The sequence below is a fragment of the Harpegnathos saltator genome, unplaced genomic scaffold (genome assembly GCF_003227715.2).
Source record: "Harpegnathos saltator strain DR-91 unplaced genomic scaffold, Hsal_v8.6 scaffold175, whole genome shotgun sequence".
Taxonomy (NCBI): domain Eukaryota; kingdom Metazoa; phylum Arthropoda; class Insecta; order Hymenoptera; family Formicidae; genus Harpegnathos; species Harpegnathos saltator.
Genome location: NW_020229956.1, coordinates 539799 through 554938, shown reverse-complemented (window position 1 = coordinate 554938; position 15140 = coordinate 539799). Strand labels below are relative to the sequence as shown.

The 15140-nt window shown below is 52.5% G+C and overlaps 1 protein-coding gene across 3 annotated transcripts in view; it reads left to right on the top strand.

Moving 5' to 3' along the window:
• Positions 1-4267, top strand: part of LOC105181910 (uncharacterized) — an 83298-nt gene extending 79031 nt beyond the window's left edge. For 2 of the 3 annotated variants that reach the window (XM_025297385.1, XM_025297386.1), the window contains 6 exons: positions 9-352; positions 449-740; positions 886-1203; positions 1335-1615; positions 1705-2115; positions 2680-4265. In XM_025297385.1, the coding sequence (XP_025153170.1) occupies positions 9-352; positions 449-740; positions 886-1203; positions 1335-1615; positions 1705-2115; positions 2680-2715 (1682 nt within the window). In that variant the 3' untranslated portion in view covers positions 2716-4265. Of the gene's footprint in view, positions 1-8; positions 353-448; positions 741-885; positions 1204-1334; positions 1616-1704; positions 2116-2679 lie in introns of all 3 variants that reach the window. The other variant, XM_025297384.1, reaches the window with a different exon arrangement.
• The last annotated feature ends 10873 nt before the right edge of the window (positions 4268-15140 follow it).

The following is a 15140-nucleotide window of genomic DNA, read 5'->3' as shown; positions in this document are numbered from 1 at the left end:
ATTTTCAGCGACTTACACCTACACCTTGCGTGTCGGACTAGACCGCATCGGTCACGAGTCCGTGACGTACGACGGCGCTCTGAACGATTCTACTTCGACGATGTACAAACACCTGGCGGTCCCAACGAAGGACGCCCTGGACAGGACCCTGATGCAGAGCGATCTGCGGGACGTGTATAGAGGTCTGAAGATCGCCGGGTTCACCTCGGATCCTACGAAAGTCGAGTTCCACGTGCAGCTCAGCGATAACGCCAACGAGACCAGACTGAAGGAGATCCTGAGGAAATATCTAGTCGGGAGCAATTACAGTTTGGGCGGTACGGAGGTGTTCGCCTCGAAGAACCTCGACTTGGTGAGTCAGTCGATACGTAGTACGACTTTCATAGCAATATTCACAGCAAGAAACAAATACTCAATCGCTGATATCTCGTTCTCGAATTTCGTTTAGATCGAAGCGCTCGACTTCGACGAGTGCGCTTCGAAGGAGGGTGGGCCTCATCATGATTGTTCGCCTCACGCGGCGTGCTTCAACTTGCGCGGATCATACCAGTGCTCTTGCAGAGAAGGTTGGGCCGATCTGTCGGAAAACCCGGCGTATCCCGGTAGAGTATGCTCACAGGCACCATTAGGGTGTGCTGGCTGCAACAACAAAGGTCACTGCGTCACCAATTCCTTCGGCCAAGAGGTGTGCGAGTGCTTCCCCTGGCACAGCGGTCAACGCTGTCAAGTGAATCTCAAAGGTGAGAGCAGCATCGGGCCTCATGTCTTTCTCATACAAAAACGTTTTACTTTTTTTAGACTTTGGATGTCTTTGAAATGTTTAGATTTGGATGTCTTATGTGGGTAGGTTTTCACGAAATCCAACGTTTTCGTCTTTCTTGGCAGTTTTGCTGATAGCTTTGGTGACAACCGGAGCGATTTTGTTGGGTCTCTTGGCGGTTTGCGTGGGGATGGCGTGCTTCCGCCATCCAGGACACGACCGAAAGACCGGCGACAGACGAGCGATGATCCCTGGAACCGGCGGTGACACCAGCAGCGAAGGTAGCGTCACTGACTTGGCGATACCGCATCATGTGCCGCACGTATTGCCGCCACCGCCGCAGATGATAGCACCATTGCCGCCGACGAATAAGCGGCCAATCCGCAAGATCAGCGCGAAACCTCGCCATCCGCCTAGAAAAGCCACGATGGTACCAGCTGCTGGTAAGTCCTGTTTCATCTTCACCAACCACCGCGCGAGCAATGTCTCTCCTTCGCACGACCCTTTAGTGGAATGTTAATCGAGAGTTAAAAATGAATCCACTTGATTTCCGGTCGATCTAACGTGCTCACAGCGATACCGATCAACGACGAGCAACGCGATCGCTCATTGACGGTGATGATCCCACGAGCGAAATACCGATCGGCGCCGCAGTCACCGCAAAATTACAAAGCCGGCATGAGCACCTTTGCCGCAGAGGAGCACAAACTCATCAATTACCTGGACAATGGCATGCACTCGCCGGCGAACAGGAAACAGAGTATATCCAGCGCGAAGGACTGCAAGGAAGCCGATCTGCAAGGTGCACGAGGCCCGATGACGCCCACAGGTGCTCTCGTGAGCGCCGGTTTCCAGGTACGGCCGCATTCTTCGTCTCGTTTCGACCGAAGCAGCAACGACTGATAAAATGACTAGCGTGACGAGGGACTCTCAATTATCGGCAGGTGTCGGCGACGGTGACGCGTACCGTAGACGCGGAGTCCACCCTGGCGCGATCCTGCGGCGAGACAACTGTGGAGCCGGCGACGAAGGTGCTGAGAAGCGGGGATCTTCAAGTGGACCTCGACTCGACTCTGGCCCGGTCGTGCGGCGAAACGACCATTCAGGCTCCGACGAAGCTGCTGAGACTGGACTTGGGAGAGGCTGGCTCCACTTTGGCGAGGTCCTGCGGCGAAACGACTATTCAGCCGCCGACGAAAGTTGCCGCCGCGCGCAGGAACAGCGTCAAAGACAATACCAGGGACAATAGGGACACCAGGGACAGCGCCAGCGAAGGCCACACCATGGCTGAGCGGGACTTGGGCAGCACACTGAGACTTCCAGCGCAGCATCCGCCACTCTACAGTCCGGACAGGGTGAGGACTCTTACATGCGGAACCTTTTAAACGTAGCTTTCGATTTCTGACACGCGAAAGATTGGAAGACCTCAATAAAAATAAAAGGCTGACGCAGGCCAGCGCTAGATGTTGAACGTGATAGCCTAAGTTTTTAGAGAATATTTGTCAAGTAGTGAGAATATAAAATATGAGAAAAAATACTATTAAACTAAGGGAGTAAATTTTATTTTCTCGGATCAAAAAGCAACAATACTTGGGAATTTATTTAAAGGAAACCATTAAAAGATATGTTTGCGATTATATGTTGAAGCAGAAAAAAGCTAGAAAGAACGTTTGCATAGTTTCTTAAGCTGGAATTTTTATTTTCAAATAATTGAGTTTTTTGAAATTTAAAGAAGAAATTAATTTTTTTTGTTAAAATTCAGTTTTGTCTTGTTATTTTGTAAGAAGGAACTAAAGGAGAACTCAAAAATGGCTCTTATCGGCCTTTTATTCGTATTGATTATAAATCATTTTGGATCCTGCAAGTATCTTTCTTTGCAAGATTTCGTCGAGATTGTTATTGTTTGACGTTTGTTGCAGACCAGCGATCGGGAATCCAACTTTGATTCGCTCTAGACGCTCAAACGTGAACGAGTCACGACGCATGAGAAGATTGACCGCGGATGACGCCGCTGGACGGTATCCTTCGCGGACTGTTAAATTTATATATTACCGGTCGAAATTTGCGGTTATACGTCGAAAAACAGAAAAAAAGCTAGGAAGAACGAAAAAGACTGACATTCGCGTCGTCTGTAATTATTTATTGAACGCGGTCGCGCCTCTTCGTTTCAATTTTCACGGCACCGTTACGGAAACGCCGACTCGCCGCACGATTATTTATTACGAGCAACACAATTTGGGCATCGCCCCCCCCCCTCCCCCGGTGCCGGGAATCGTTAGGATCATCGACGCTCCTCTTCTCATTCGTGGAACTCACTGAGATCCGAAACACACGCCTCACAGATTATTAACAATACCCCGCGCGTAACTTCGTTTCGAGGCGAGGGACAAGCGCGCGTGACTCAACTCCGTGCCAAAATACAACCAATGAAATGTAGGGAAGGCTCCTCGAGGAAAGCAGCTCTTTCTCGTCTTCCTGTACGATCGTCGCAACTTTACCATGCGCCTGCACGCGTGGTGCAACAGTGTCATAAATCGTGGATGGCGACAGGTTGTCGCGCGAGCAGCACGACGAGGAAGCTCGATGCTCTCGTATCGGCCGCAAGGGGAGAATATTTTTTATTATTGTTGTTATTGTTTGTTTATTTAGTCTATTCGCCGACGACGAGTCGTGTCATGTTGCCCGGCTTCAGCCCGTTGCGAGGCTCCACTTTTCACGGAGCGATCGTCGTCTCGATGATCTCGAGATCGACGAGGAATGTCCAGCGTTCCAGCGTTCGCCCGAATAAAAACCGTCCACGTCACGCTCCCGATGCTGAATATCTCCATCCGATGTAACGCTTCGTCTCACTTTTTCCACAAGATACTTCGATCAGGAAATGCTGATTATTCGCATCGACTTTCGAAACATTCTCGAACCTTCGAGGAAATGAGAGAATTTCCCTCAATGTCCAACGAAGAAGTTGATAAATTGGGAGAACGAGCGAGTTGAGAAAATTCTACGCTCCCTCGGGAGAGACACGCTCTCTTTCCAGCCCCGTTCGCGAGAGGTGCCGGACGAAGCCGGAGCAACGTTGCTGTCTGTCAGATCCGAGAGAGGAAAAGCTAACGACTTGCGTTGAACGAGCGGTTAAGCGAGCGGGACGCGTACGATGTATGTATTTACGGTTAGCTCAGTTAGGTAAGCGTAAGCGGAAGCGCAACAGAAGGACAGGTGTATTACATGCGTCAAGGTTCTTCCGTGAGTCTATGTTCACAACCAAAAGATCGTTCCGCCTGCGCGGGATGAATTAAGTTCTGCCGACTTAAGAGACGACGAAGACGACGATGCTCGTACCTCTAAAGCTACGTTACTAACCTCGTCCTCCTTACTTTGTCCGAGTGGATCCTCCTCTTTATACATACCTTATGCATATATATGTATATATACATATATACACACATATATATACATATATATATATATTTCTTTTTACCTGTTGTAAATAATCTCTTTCTTGATTCTTTCTCTCTCTCTCTCTCTCTCTCTCTCTCTCTCTCTCTCTCTCCCTCTCTCTCTCTCTCTCTCTCTCTCTTTTCCGGAGTCTCTCTTCCATGTAATACTATTGTAATTTTGTATACTTAGCGCATGTGTATACTTATACGTACTTTTAATAAAAGTCAATAATGTAACGGCATGTCTTAAGAACGTACCTGTCTGTCATCAACTCAAGAGAACTGCAACTTAACGCATAAATAGCCGAACCGATCCAATTAACAACGAATCCTAATCCGGCTTCCTTCGACTTTACCTCGTCGTAACGAAGGTAACTTGTAACGTAAGTCGAAGGCATCATCGAGGATGCACGTGGGGAGGGTAGGTGGATCGAAGAGATGCAGGAGGCATCTCGAGGGTGGTGTCGACGGTACAGTGCGAGTGACATGTCATAAGTAGAAGCACTACTCACTACGATAGGCATTCATCGATGTAAGTTGCTAAAACATCTGCATTAGGACCTCGGCGGCGATCGCGTAGCTATTCCCCGGAACAGGCGGGAACGTGAGAAGTGGACAGTTTCGCTGCTCGAAAAGTAGCGCAGAAGGTCGTCTCAGGATCACATACGTGAAACTCTTTGCATATCCCTTCTCACGTTTTCCCTCTCGGGCAAAAGTCACACGATTGCTATTCTTATGTAAGAGAACCTCCCGCAGATGATATATATATATATATATATATATATATATATATATATAAAAATAAATATACACTAATTATTTATTCTTATAAAATAAATCCTTAACGCTGTAAACACAACTTTTCATGCCTCAACCCCCCGACAGCCTGTTCGCCGACAGCGTGACAGACAGACGCTTCCACCCCCGCTTGCATCCCCGCGCCACCACGGACTGGATGCTCCGTAAAATCGCAAACGACGTCTTGATTAATTCCCGGGATCGGCCAGCTGATTGTCTCGCAAATTCGATTATGCTGAACATTTATGGAAGCAATTTCGAGGCCCCTTTTGCGGCTCGCCGTCATCGCCGAGGACGAGGCCCGACTGCCGGTGGGGAGAAAAAGCGGCGACGTGCGTCGGGCCGCGTTTCGCGATTCGTCGCGGGCCGCGGCTAAAACACGAGCCTAATCCACAAAACAAACCGATTCTCCAGAGTTCTTTCCATTCGACGGGCCGCTCTCTCGGTCGCGATGCCGCGCCCCGGACGCGACGAAAGGTCCGATTCGACGAAGGGTACGTACGACGAAGCGAAGGGGGACGGCGACTACCCCGCAAATGACTTTATTTATACCGCCGGCCCATTGGCGGACAATCGCCTAGTAGTCGAGAGGATAATTCAACTCGCGCTGATTCTTCCTTCGACGGATCAGGCTTCACGGCACCGTCGGTCCATGACCGCCGGTTCAGGCGTAGTAACGTGCGAGTTTACGACAAGAAAGAAAAAAGTCCTCAGATGTGTCCTTCCGCTCGGCGGCCGCGGCTGTTGGGTCTTCATCACAGAAATTGAGCAGGAAGTCGCGCTCATTGTTCAATTACCCGGACGCATTAAGGGCTCGACCGGTAAGAAGACCGCGTTCACGGCACCTACCGCAAATGACTTCATTTATGCCGCAGGTCCTTATTAGGGCGCTTCCATGCGTGACAACCGCGAGAGCAATTCAACCCGCGCTCGCCGTTTCCTCGCTTTCGGCCGGTCCGTTTTTGCCAGCCGCAGTCGCGTCACCTGCGTCTTCCTAAGCGCGCTGAATACCGGGAAACGCAGCCGTGGCGGAGAAGAGCAAAAGCTACGAAATGAGGAGGAAAAATGACGATTTCCCAGGACACGAGGAGTGTCGAGGAAAACATCCAACCGCGCCGCTTGTGGTTCGCGCCGCGCGGAAGGCCACCGCAGCCTGTCGCAGCGCGAGTGACAATTGGACGCGCTCGCGAGCGAAACGCGGGCCCTTTGAGCGCAACGCGGCCAGAAGGTAACGGCCGAAATAATTCCTCATCACACGCCGACCTGAAACGACTTAATTTGTAGCGCGGCCTCTTAGCGCTCGTCGTTCTCACAAAGTCCGTCAAGCGTGAAGCCTTTGTGAGACGCGCTGTCGCGAAGTAATTGCCCGCGTCTTTGTCTGAAGATGGCCCGATCAGTACTGGAGTCGGCAGCGTGGGGTCTTTGTCGCCTCGGCCAACGTAACGCGACGCAACGGACACGCATCGCAAAACGGAGCTGCGTTTTTTTCCACGCGCGTTTCCGGCCGGTTGCACAAATGCCCGGCGCATGATCCTCCAGGGGTCTCCGAGCGACCCGGAAAGGGCCAGGTCGCTTTAACCCACTTGATGAATCAACTAACGCGCAAATTGCAGAAACAATGGCTGGACGAGGGGAGAACACGCTGTCGCGCGGAGAGCAAATATCCAAGCGGTCTCTTGGAGTCGCAGTGGCGTGTTCATTAGGGTGACTCGTGACCAGAGTGACCGCCGCGCGCTGATTCCGCAAGAAATCGGAAATCTCGTGGCCCACCCTCCCCTCCGGCGGTCGGCCGCTCTTTTTGCGTCATTCCGCAGCAGCCCTTTGGATGACCAAAAGCAGGTGACGTACGCTTGGTGTGCGACGCGCAAAAGGGACGCACAGCACGCCGAGGAGGTGCACACAGTGGGGGTAAGGTTTTCGTGGCGTGTGCACAGCAGCCACTACTACCATTCGGATTGTTGCCCCCTCTTCGAGGTAGTCTATCCCGTCTCCCTTTGCCCCGCTGGCTTTTGCCGAGCCATCCGCGTTTGGATAAAGGGAGTTCCACTATCGGTACGGAAGGGACTCCGGGGTGACGCCCCCGTTCTCTTGAATTTGGTGGGGGCAGGCGTCCTGTCTCCCTTACACCCATCCCTCGCTGCGCTCGGCGCCCGTCGCACCTACACGAGTTCGTTCCCTCTCTTTCTACTCCTTTCCACCTTTCTATCCGCGGTACCGGCTGCTGGCGGCGCGGAAGGGATTCAGAGCGAGGGGAAAGCCGGCCGTGAAATTAAAACATGATGAGGGGTCTAGATTGAGATACGAGGGAGAGAGACGGTGGAGAAGTAAAAAAGGAGGAATGACGAGGGAGACGGAGGTAGCGGTGAAGACGGAGACGGCACCAACACCAGGGACGCATCTGCGAGCTGAACGTAAATGAGAACCGACCAAGGCTCTCCGCGTTTCACATCCAGGTCCGGCGTCAGCTTGAGCCTTGCCGCTCGCGTCGGCGATTGATTCTTCGTTCATCCTCGATCGTCCTCTCGTTCTCTCGGGTATAAAATAGTCTTCGATTGCTTCGTCCTCTTCGTCACTCCTTCGCATGCCCGAAGAAGATTGCGCGGCAGCTCCGATGCGACAACATTGGAAGTTGAAATGTTCCGTCCTCGGACGCTGGCGAGTCGACAGTTGACGAGTTGAAGACGAGGAGGCACTGTCCTCCTCTGAAAGCATTTTCAGCGTGAATCGTGGTGTATCCGAGAATCGAGCGAGATCGGCGAAAAGAATCGAAGCGCTTAATTCCACGGCACGTCCGTGCTCCCGTTCTTCAGCTTCTCCTCCGCTTCACTGCGGGCTCGCTCCGCAGGTTGGTGACAGCGTCGCCGTGTCGACCGCTGCGCGAGCGGTGTCCTTTTTACGCATCGCATGCCACGGAATAAATTGTCCAGAAATTTCTAAGGTCGGCCCGCTTTGTGGGATTAGCCGGGCCCGCCGGGCTACCAGTTACAAATCACCAGGTACCAGTTACCAGTTTACCACCTATCACGCGGCCGTGCGTCGCACGATTTCATCGTTTGATACATACGCGCCTGGAATTATTACGATCCGACGTTGCCGGTGAGGCCGCATCGACGCGGGTGAATCTCCTCTCTCCCTTCCCCTCCCCCTCCCCCCTCTGTCTCTCTCACTCTCCGTGGCGGTCACACAACCGCACCATTGTACTTTCCCCTCGTGATGGTCGTATTGTTTGTAAACCGGGCGCGATTACCCATCAGCTATTAACTAACGATCGCATCGGCCTGCCGTCTCTCTCTCTCGCGGTGCGCTCGCGTGCCCGTCAAAATGCCACGCCGCGGACCTCGTCGTGGAATCCCAATAACGCCGACGAGAGTCACGTTAGGGACGTATGAAAAGATTAATAAAATCAATGGAATAGACACTAACAAAGTGGATGGAATTGCGAGCGGGTAGAAAAAGCCAAAACCGGATCGGACGGACCTGAACCTAAACGGGAGGAGGGAAGCTAAACGGGAGGGAACGATTCTTTTGGTACAGCTAAATTTTCTGCCGCTTCTGCGTGTTCGATGAAAACGCCGTTGTAGCGACAGGAAGATTCCTGTAGGAGGTTTCTACTCAATCGACTGCTCTCGGTTGTCTCAATCGAGAGCCTTGGTGCAGTTGAATGTTCAGATGAATGTTCTCGGTCAGCAGAAACATCGTTTCACGCAACCGAGTTTTCGTCCGGTTCCCATTGAGTTACACGAGCTGGGATTCTTCTTTTTCCGTGCACGAACGCTCGACAAGAGGTCTGCTCCTTTTAGCTGAATTAGGTTGCAGTTTTTAGTGAGGCAAGCTTATAGGCCGAGCGTTGAAGGAGAAAGGAACAGAGTCCCAGAGCAGCTAAGAAAGGAACAGGCCGACACGCGAAGAAGAAAGATTTTAGCTCATTCAGCTGAATCGAAAACAGTCGGTGACAGACCAAGAATGGTGACGAGACACGATATCTGCGAGCGAGAAAACGTTCGGTTGGAGTAATCGAGAGCGATTGGCTGACCTGGGAACCTACCAAAGGAATCCTTCAGTTCCTTATTGGGCTTTCCACTTGGCTTCTGTTCTCCTGTCCCAGGAGAAGGAAAAACTTTTCAGTACACTCTCCAACGGGATCTTTCTTCCTACGTAGAGACTCGTACGTCGAGTTAGGTACTTCGCCACGGTATTTCGACTTGTCGCTTGTGAATATCGTGCGGACGGTTTTCAGCGGGCCGAAGAAACCGCGAATCGCATCGTCCAACGCGAGCAACAGGTACGTCGACGGGCATAAACGGCCAGTCGACCAGTCAATACGAGATCGACATCGCTCTTGGTGCTCGTATTCTCTGTGAAATCCTTTTCACGCGTTTAGTTCCGCGTACGATCCGCACTGACCCGTGATGAGTAGGTAGCTAGAGCGGGCTAGGGGGTGCGGAAGGCGGCGCGCGGGCGAGTCTCTCCCCTACGTGGCCTTCTCCCTCGGTCCGCTCTTAAGGGTCCGCTGCTCGATAGCACGAGGTTTCGGCCCATAGATCACCGCTCTACCCTCTATCCTCTTTTCAGGAAGCGGCACAATACTGGCACCGATGCTCCGCGCCATTATAGGCAGAGCCGATCCGGTCGCGGCCCTGCCCCGACAATAGATGCGAAGTCGACCATTGTGCGGGTGATTTGGAACCTTGGGATAGACCGGTGCGGCTTCGAGGGGCCCCTCGCTTCTTTCTGCCGAGTTACCGAGATGTCTTCATTAGGCCCACTTCGCCGCTCCGTGATGTAGGGAGAACCGCGGCTCGTTACCACCACCCGGCCGAGAGGAGAAGAGGAGAGCGCCGCGCTGCGCCGGACGCGGCGTGAATTGTTCGACGGCGAAAGAATGGAGGAACGCGCGAGGTGAGTCGCGCGTTCTGGATATTTTTCACGTTCTAATGAGCGCTCGCACGATTGTTGGTAAAGTCGTACGAGCGGATAGTCCCGTTTTTGCGAGACCTCGAGAGGAGCGTCTCGGGAGAGGGTTGCGGTCGACGGACCACAGGGAGGCCGACGTTGAACCACGAAGAGCGTAAAAGACGTGGTTTGATGAACATCGCGAGACTCGATGAACGATTAGCTCCGACGATTAATGCTCGAAGCGTTTCGCTTTCAACTCGTTGCTTTCTCCACAAGTTTTGTACTTTCTGACTTGTATTTTTTTATAAAGTTCCTCATAAAATATTTTTAATCTTGTGAATATTTTGTAAATATCCTATAAACATTTGTATATCGTATTATATTGTTTAATACATCTTATACATTTTATTATATTTAAATTTTCATAAATATCTTTAAAATTGCTCTTTGTAATATTTGTACAATTTTCTAGTTTTATATTTCTTAAATATCGGCAAGGGAGACCAAATCACGCGAGACATGCGTAGTCTAGTTTTTATATTTACATTAATAACGCATAAATCTCACGGTTTGCGCATTTGTATCAGCCTGTTGACTCGCAGCCTTCTGTTTCTCTCCCAATTCCACGCTCCCTCCATCTTCGAGCTCTCGAGAGGCTCCTCTTCCTTTTCCCTTCGAATTTATTTATTTTGCGAAAAGTGATTCGTTGCAGCTACCGACTGTGACCGCAGCTAATCTGCGGCGTCAGCGATAACTTTTCGTAACGAATCCATTTACGACGGAATTTTCTACGAATTTTCCGAGGACGCAACGCGTGCAGTTGCCCGTGGAAAATGCCCGTAGACTGCGAATGTTCACGGTGGAAATCCGAGCGATGAATGACATTAGTCGGGACATTAGCCGGTCGGATTCTGTCATTTGTCGGGATTTACCTGCCTTTCGACCTTTTTCCGCCCGACGTTCAGCCCTTCACCGGCCTTCACGAGACGTCGCAAGTCAGAGAGCTCCAAGTGGCGGCTCTAGCTCGCAGCGGCAAAGCCGACAAATGCGTCTTGACATGCGATTCACCGCTTCCGCTGCAGATTTCATCGGCATCTCTTACGAATCGCCAGCGAATACGCCATTGACGATTCTTATGGAATGCGCGCCGTGTGTCGGACTTGACACATCGCTCCAGCGCTCCAGCGGCTCCCCCGATCCCCGACCGAGCAGAAGACGAATTAATTACCGCTGACTAAGAGACAAAGCCGACCGCGGAATTACACCCGGGATATATTTCGCCTTGGCTATTTCCAGGTATCCCGCCTGAGCATTGGGCACGGGCGAAGCGTAAAACTGGGCGTAACGTATCGTAACGTTTCTCACATCGTAATGTCCGAGGAGACCCGCGACAGCCTCGGAGAGCGCGATAAATTTCGCCGTTTCAACCGCAAACTTGCTGGAGAAACTTTGTCCCGCACCTAATTAAATCCATGGCGAGATACGATGGCGGTCAACGATCGGCTCTAGTCGATCGGCTGCGTCTTTTGGCGGCGTCGGCGGTTTCCGAGAAGCAGCCGGCAGGGTCTCTCGGGCCTCCTGCGTCTACCGATCGAAACAGGAAATAGCTGGAGGAAAGAGGAAAAGAGAGAGAGAGAGAGAGAGAGAGAGAGAGGGAGAGCAGGCCATCGAAACACGACAAATCTATCGCGTGGTCGCAAGTGTCATAAATTTCGGTGAGATAAAAATCGGTAAGAGCGCGACCGGCGCATGGTGAGATTACAAGTGGCCGAAAACGAATTTATGGCCCGTAATCGTAAAACCGGCAATAAAACGCTCGCCAATAAAGAGGAAAATTAAAACAAGAAGGCTTGTTCCCCATAAGCAGTTTGTCGCGCGAGACAACTTCGTAAAATGATTCCTCTTAATTGCGACACGAGAAATCGACAGATTTCTACGATAACCTGGCCCTGGAAAAAGAGAGAGAGAGAGAGAGAGAGAGAGAGAGACAGAGAAGGCGAGAGAGAAAGAGTGGGTTATATTCGTCATGGAGCTTTAGAATTAAATCCTCTCAAGCGTCCTCCCAGCTTGCAGGGATGAACAAAACCAAAGGTACAAAGAAGAAGAGGGAAAAACAACATACGTGTGAAAAAGGCGAATGAGGAAAATGAAAGCTGATGGATACAAAAACAGTAATCATGACGAGGGTTCGACGGGCTAATTAACTGACTGACAATCAGTGTAACACGTCAAGTGGCACTCGTTAAACAAATGAAACAAGTGGACCGGAGTCTTGCCGAAGACACAGCAGGTGTTTACATTTAGGTGTTAATGTTTATATCGCAGCAGGCCGGCGGTAAAGGCATTCCGAAGAAGTAGGTAAGAGAAAGAAAGAGAGAGAGAGAGAGAGAGAGAGAGAGAGAGAGAGAGAGAGAGAGAGAGAGAGAGAGAGAGACAGGGAGCATTAGAATTCATATTTTGGAATGCGGATCCGTTACGCGCGACAAACGCGCGTGCGTCGTGGGCGCAGTCGATGAAATCGATAACGACCGATAAAAACCGATTCTCCACGGTGTCCTAACGACCCATCCGCACGTTGTTGCGTGACTTTCCCGACATACCGATCGTTAGTTCTCGCCTCTTCCTTCTTCCTTCTCTCCGACCGGTGAAACGTGTCGCTGGCCAACGGCGAGCGGCCACGTGTGTCGCGCGAGGTATGCCCGGCGCGGCCGATCAAGCGGGAAATTTCGACGGAGGCCGACGGAGGAGGCGGCCACCGTGTGATCCGTTTCTTTTCACCCTTGATTTTCACGCCCGGCTCCGCAGCCCCGAGATCCCGAAACCGCCTCGAATGCTTCAACGCCGGTAATCCCCGTCCCCGCCCCCGTAACGCTGACTCTCGTCCGACTGCGCAAGCCGGTCCGTGGGTCCAACTGTTCTCCGAGGGACCAGCGACCCATCACGTGTCCCTGGACCATGAGCCTCGCGCCGCAGCGTGTATAAGCGGACGGTGACGTAATTAGCGCCAGTTCGATTCTTTTGTGTTATTCACGGGGCGTCGGGAACGAGATGATTGCCGGCTCGTTGCTGTTGGGCCCCGGGCCAGGCGTTAGAGGCCTGTTCGAAAATGAAAAATCGCGTCTCTTTCCTGCTCGTGCACACACACACACACACACACATACTCTCTCTTTTTCTTGCTTTTTCGTGCGTCAGGGAAAGACAGACAGATGACCCGCTACGAACTCCTTGGGGTTTAGCGCGAGCGCGCTTCAGCGAGAAGTTGGAATTGCGCGCAAGAGGATGATTGGACACGCGGGCGCCGCGCCGAGGGAGCGACGAGATGCATCGCTTGGATTTCATCGATTGCCGCCGATGTGCCGCGGACGTGCGAGCGGCTCCGCGGCCGCTGATAATGAGATGAGTCGTTCATAAAGCGCGACGGCAAGTAGCGTGAAGATCCCCCTGCTACTGCACAACGTGCCGGACGGAATAATTACGATATCGAGATTGCAAGCAGCGCGAGGAAGGAGGGGAGGGGGAGGGGAGCACGGTGCAGCGTGGAGAAGTCGGCGAAATGAGGGATGAGAGAGCATCGGCAATAGGGAATCAAGCAACGGCGGGACCTCCAACGTCATAATTCATCTTCGTCGGTGAGTTGCCGCGCGGGTTTGCCCAACTTTCCGGTAGATTAGCGGTCCGCCTCGCGCACGTAATGATCGTGTCGACGACGGTAGGTGGAGAACGAAGGCAGCTGGTAGCGGCGAGAAGGCGAGAAGCAAAGAAGAATCAATTTTGGTTTTTCCTCCGTTGATCGTCGTCGTCATCGTCGTCGTCTTCCGTCGTCGTCGTCGTCGTCGTCGTCGTCGTCGTTCGCTGTTCGTTGTACGTCGTCGTCATCGTAGCCGGTGCAGTCGTGACCCTCGTGTGAAGGAACGGCGGATAGAGCAAACAAGGAACAAAGGGCCCCTCGGGGTGACTTGCGAAAGTTCCTCACGGCGGCTTCTTACGCTCCTGAGCGTCATGGGGCCCGTTCGACGCTCATAAAGCCCGCTAGGGGCCTCACTGTGGAAAAACAATGAGGCGGTCCGATCGGGCTCGGACTCGCTCCGCGGCCTCTCTGATTCGCCATGAAGCCAACAAGAAATCGACTACGATAGCTGCTCTCGGCTTCTACCGTCGATGTGCCAACCGATGCGCTTCTCCTTCTTCGTGTTCCTCGTCTCATTCCTCGTCTCGAGGAGCGAGCAACGGTGAGTGAGAGGGAGCGGGGAGGGAGAGAGACAGAAAGAAAACTCGCGTTTCGCCTCGGAGCCTCTGCCGCGAGAGAGTAATCACCGCGCGCGCGATAACCAAAAAAGGTCCTTCGATGTTACTCGGCTTCTAGGAAAATAGGCAAAGCCGTTTGGACTCGCCGCGAAGACGATGACGATACTCAGCGCTCTCTTCTTCTGCGGCCCCGGCTTCTCTTCTCTTTCTTCTTCTCGCGAACTTGGGACGGAGAGACCACGGGAGCGCTTGAAATTTCGCCGGACTCGAGCGGAGTGTGAATTTCGCGAATTAAGACACCCTTCTCTCTCTCTCTCTCTCTCTCTCTCTCTCTCTCCCCCTCTTCTCGGCTTCTTCACTAATTCGTAGACGATCTTATCTCGGAATCTTGCCTGGGAGCAAGCTACTAACTCTCGACACCTCAGTGGTAAGTTCTCGCTTTCGGTCGTTCGCTGTCCGAACGCCCTTCGCCGACGTGTCTCTTCCTCTGTCTCTCTTCCTCCTTCTCTCTCGCGGAGGAGATGCAGCGAATAGGACGCTGGCGAGAGAAATCGAAAGAGAGAGAGAGAGAGAGAGAGAGAGAGAGCTTCTCGCGCGGACATATCTCAACTTCCACCGTGCAGATCGGCCGAGCCGATAGGCACAACGTAACCGAGACACCCAACGTCCTCGTCGCGCCGAGCGCTTCGGCAGGACCAAGAGTGGCCTGAAAAGCGTCGGAACCTAGCGTCGTAAATTGTAATTCATCGGCTTTCTGTGTGAAACCGCGCGCGCTACATGTGAAAATGGAGCGGGTCGACGCCCCCCGTCGACTTTCCGGCGCGGGGCTCTTTCGACGCCGTCGCGGCGTGGCCTCTTTCTCCCGCGCGACATTGCCGCACGCGGCGTCTCTGTCCGTTCGCCGGGGCGCAGGACGGCAGGAGAGAGGTTAGGGGAGAAAAAGGGGAAAAACGAACGGACCTGGAACAAGAGTCAGGAACGCGGCCCGAGAGCGAATGAGGGAGGGA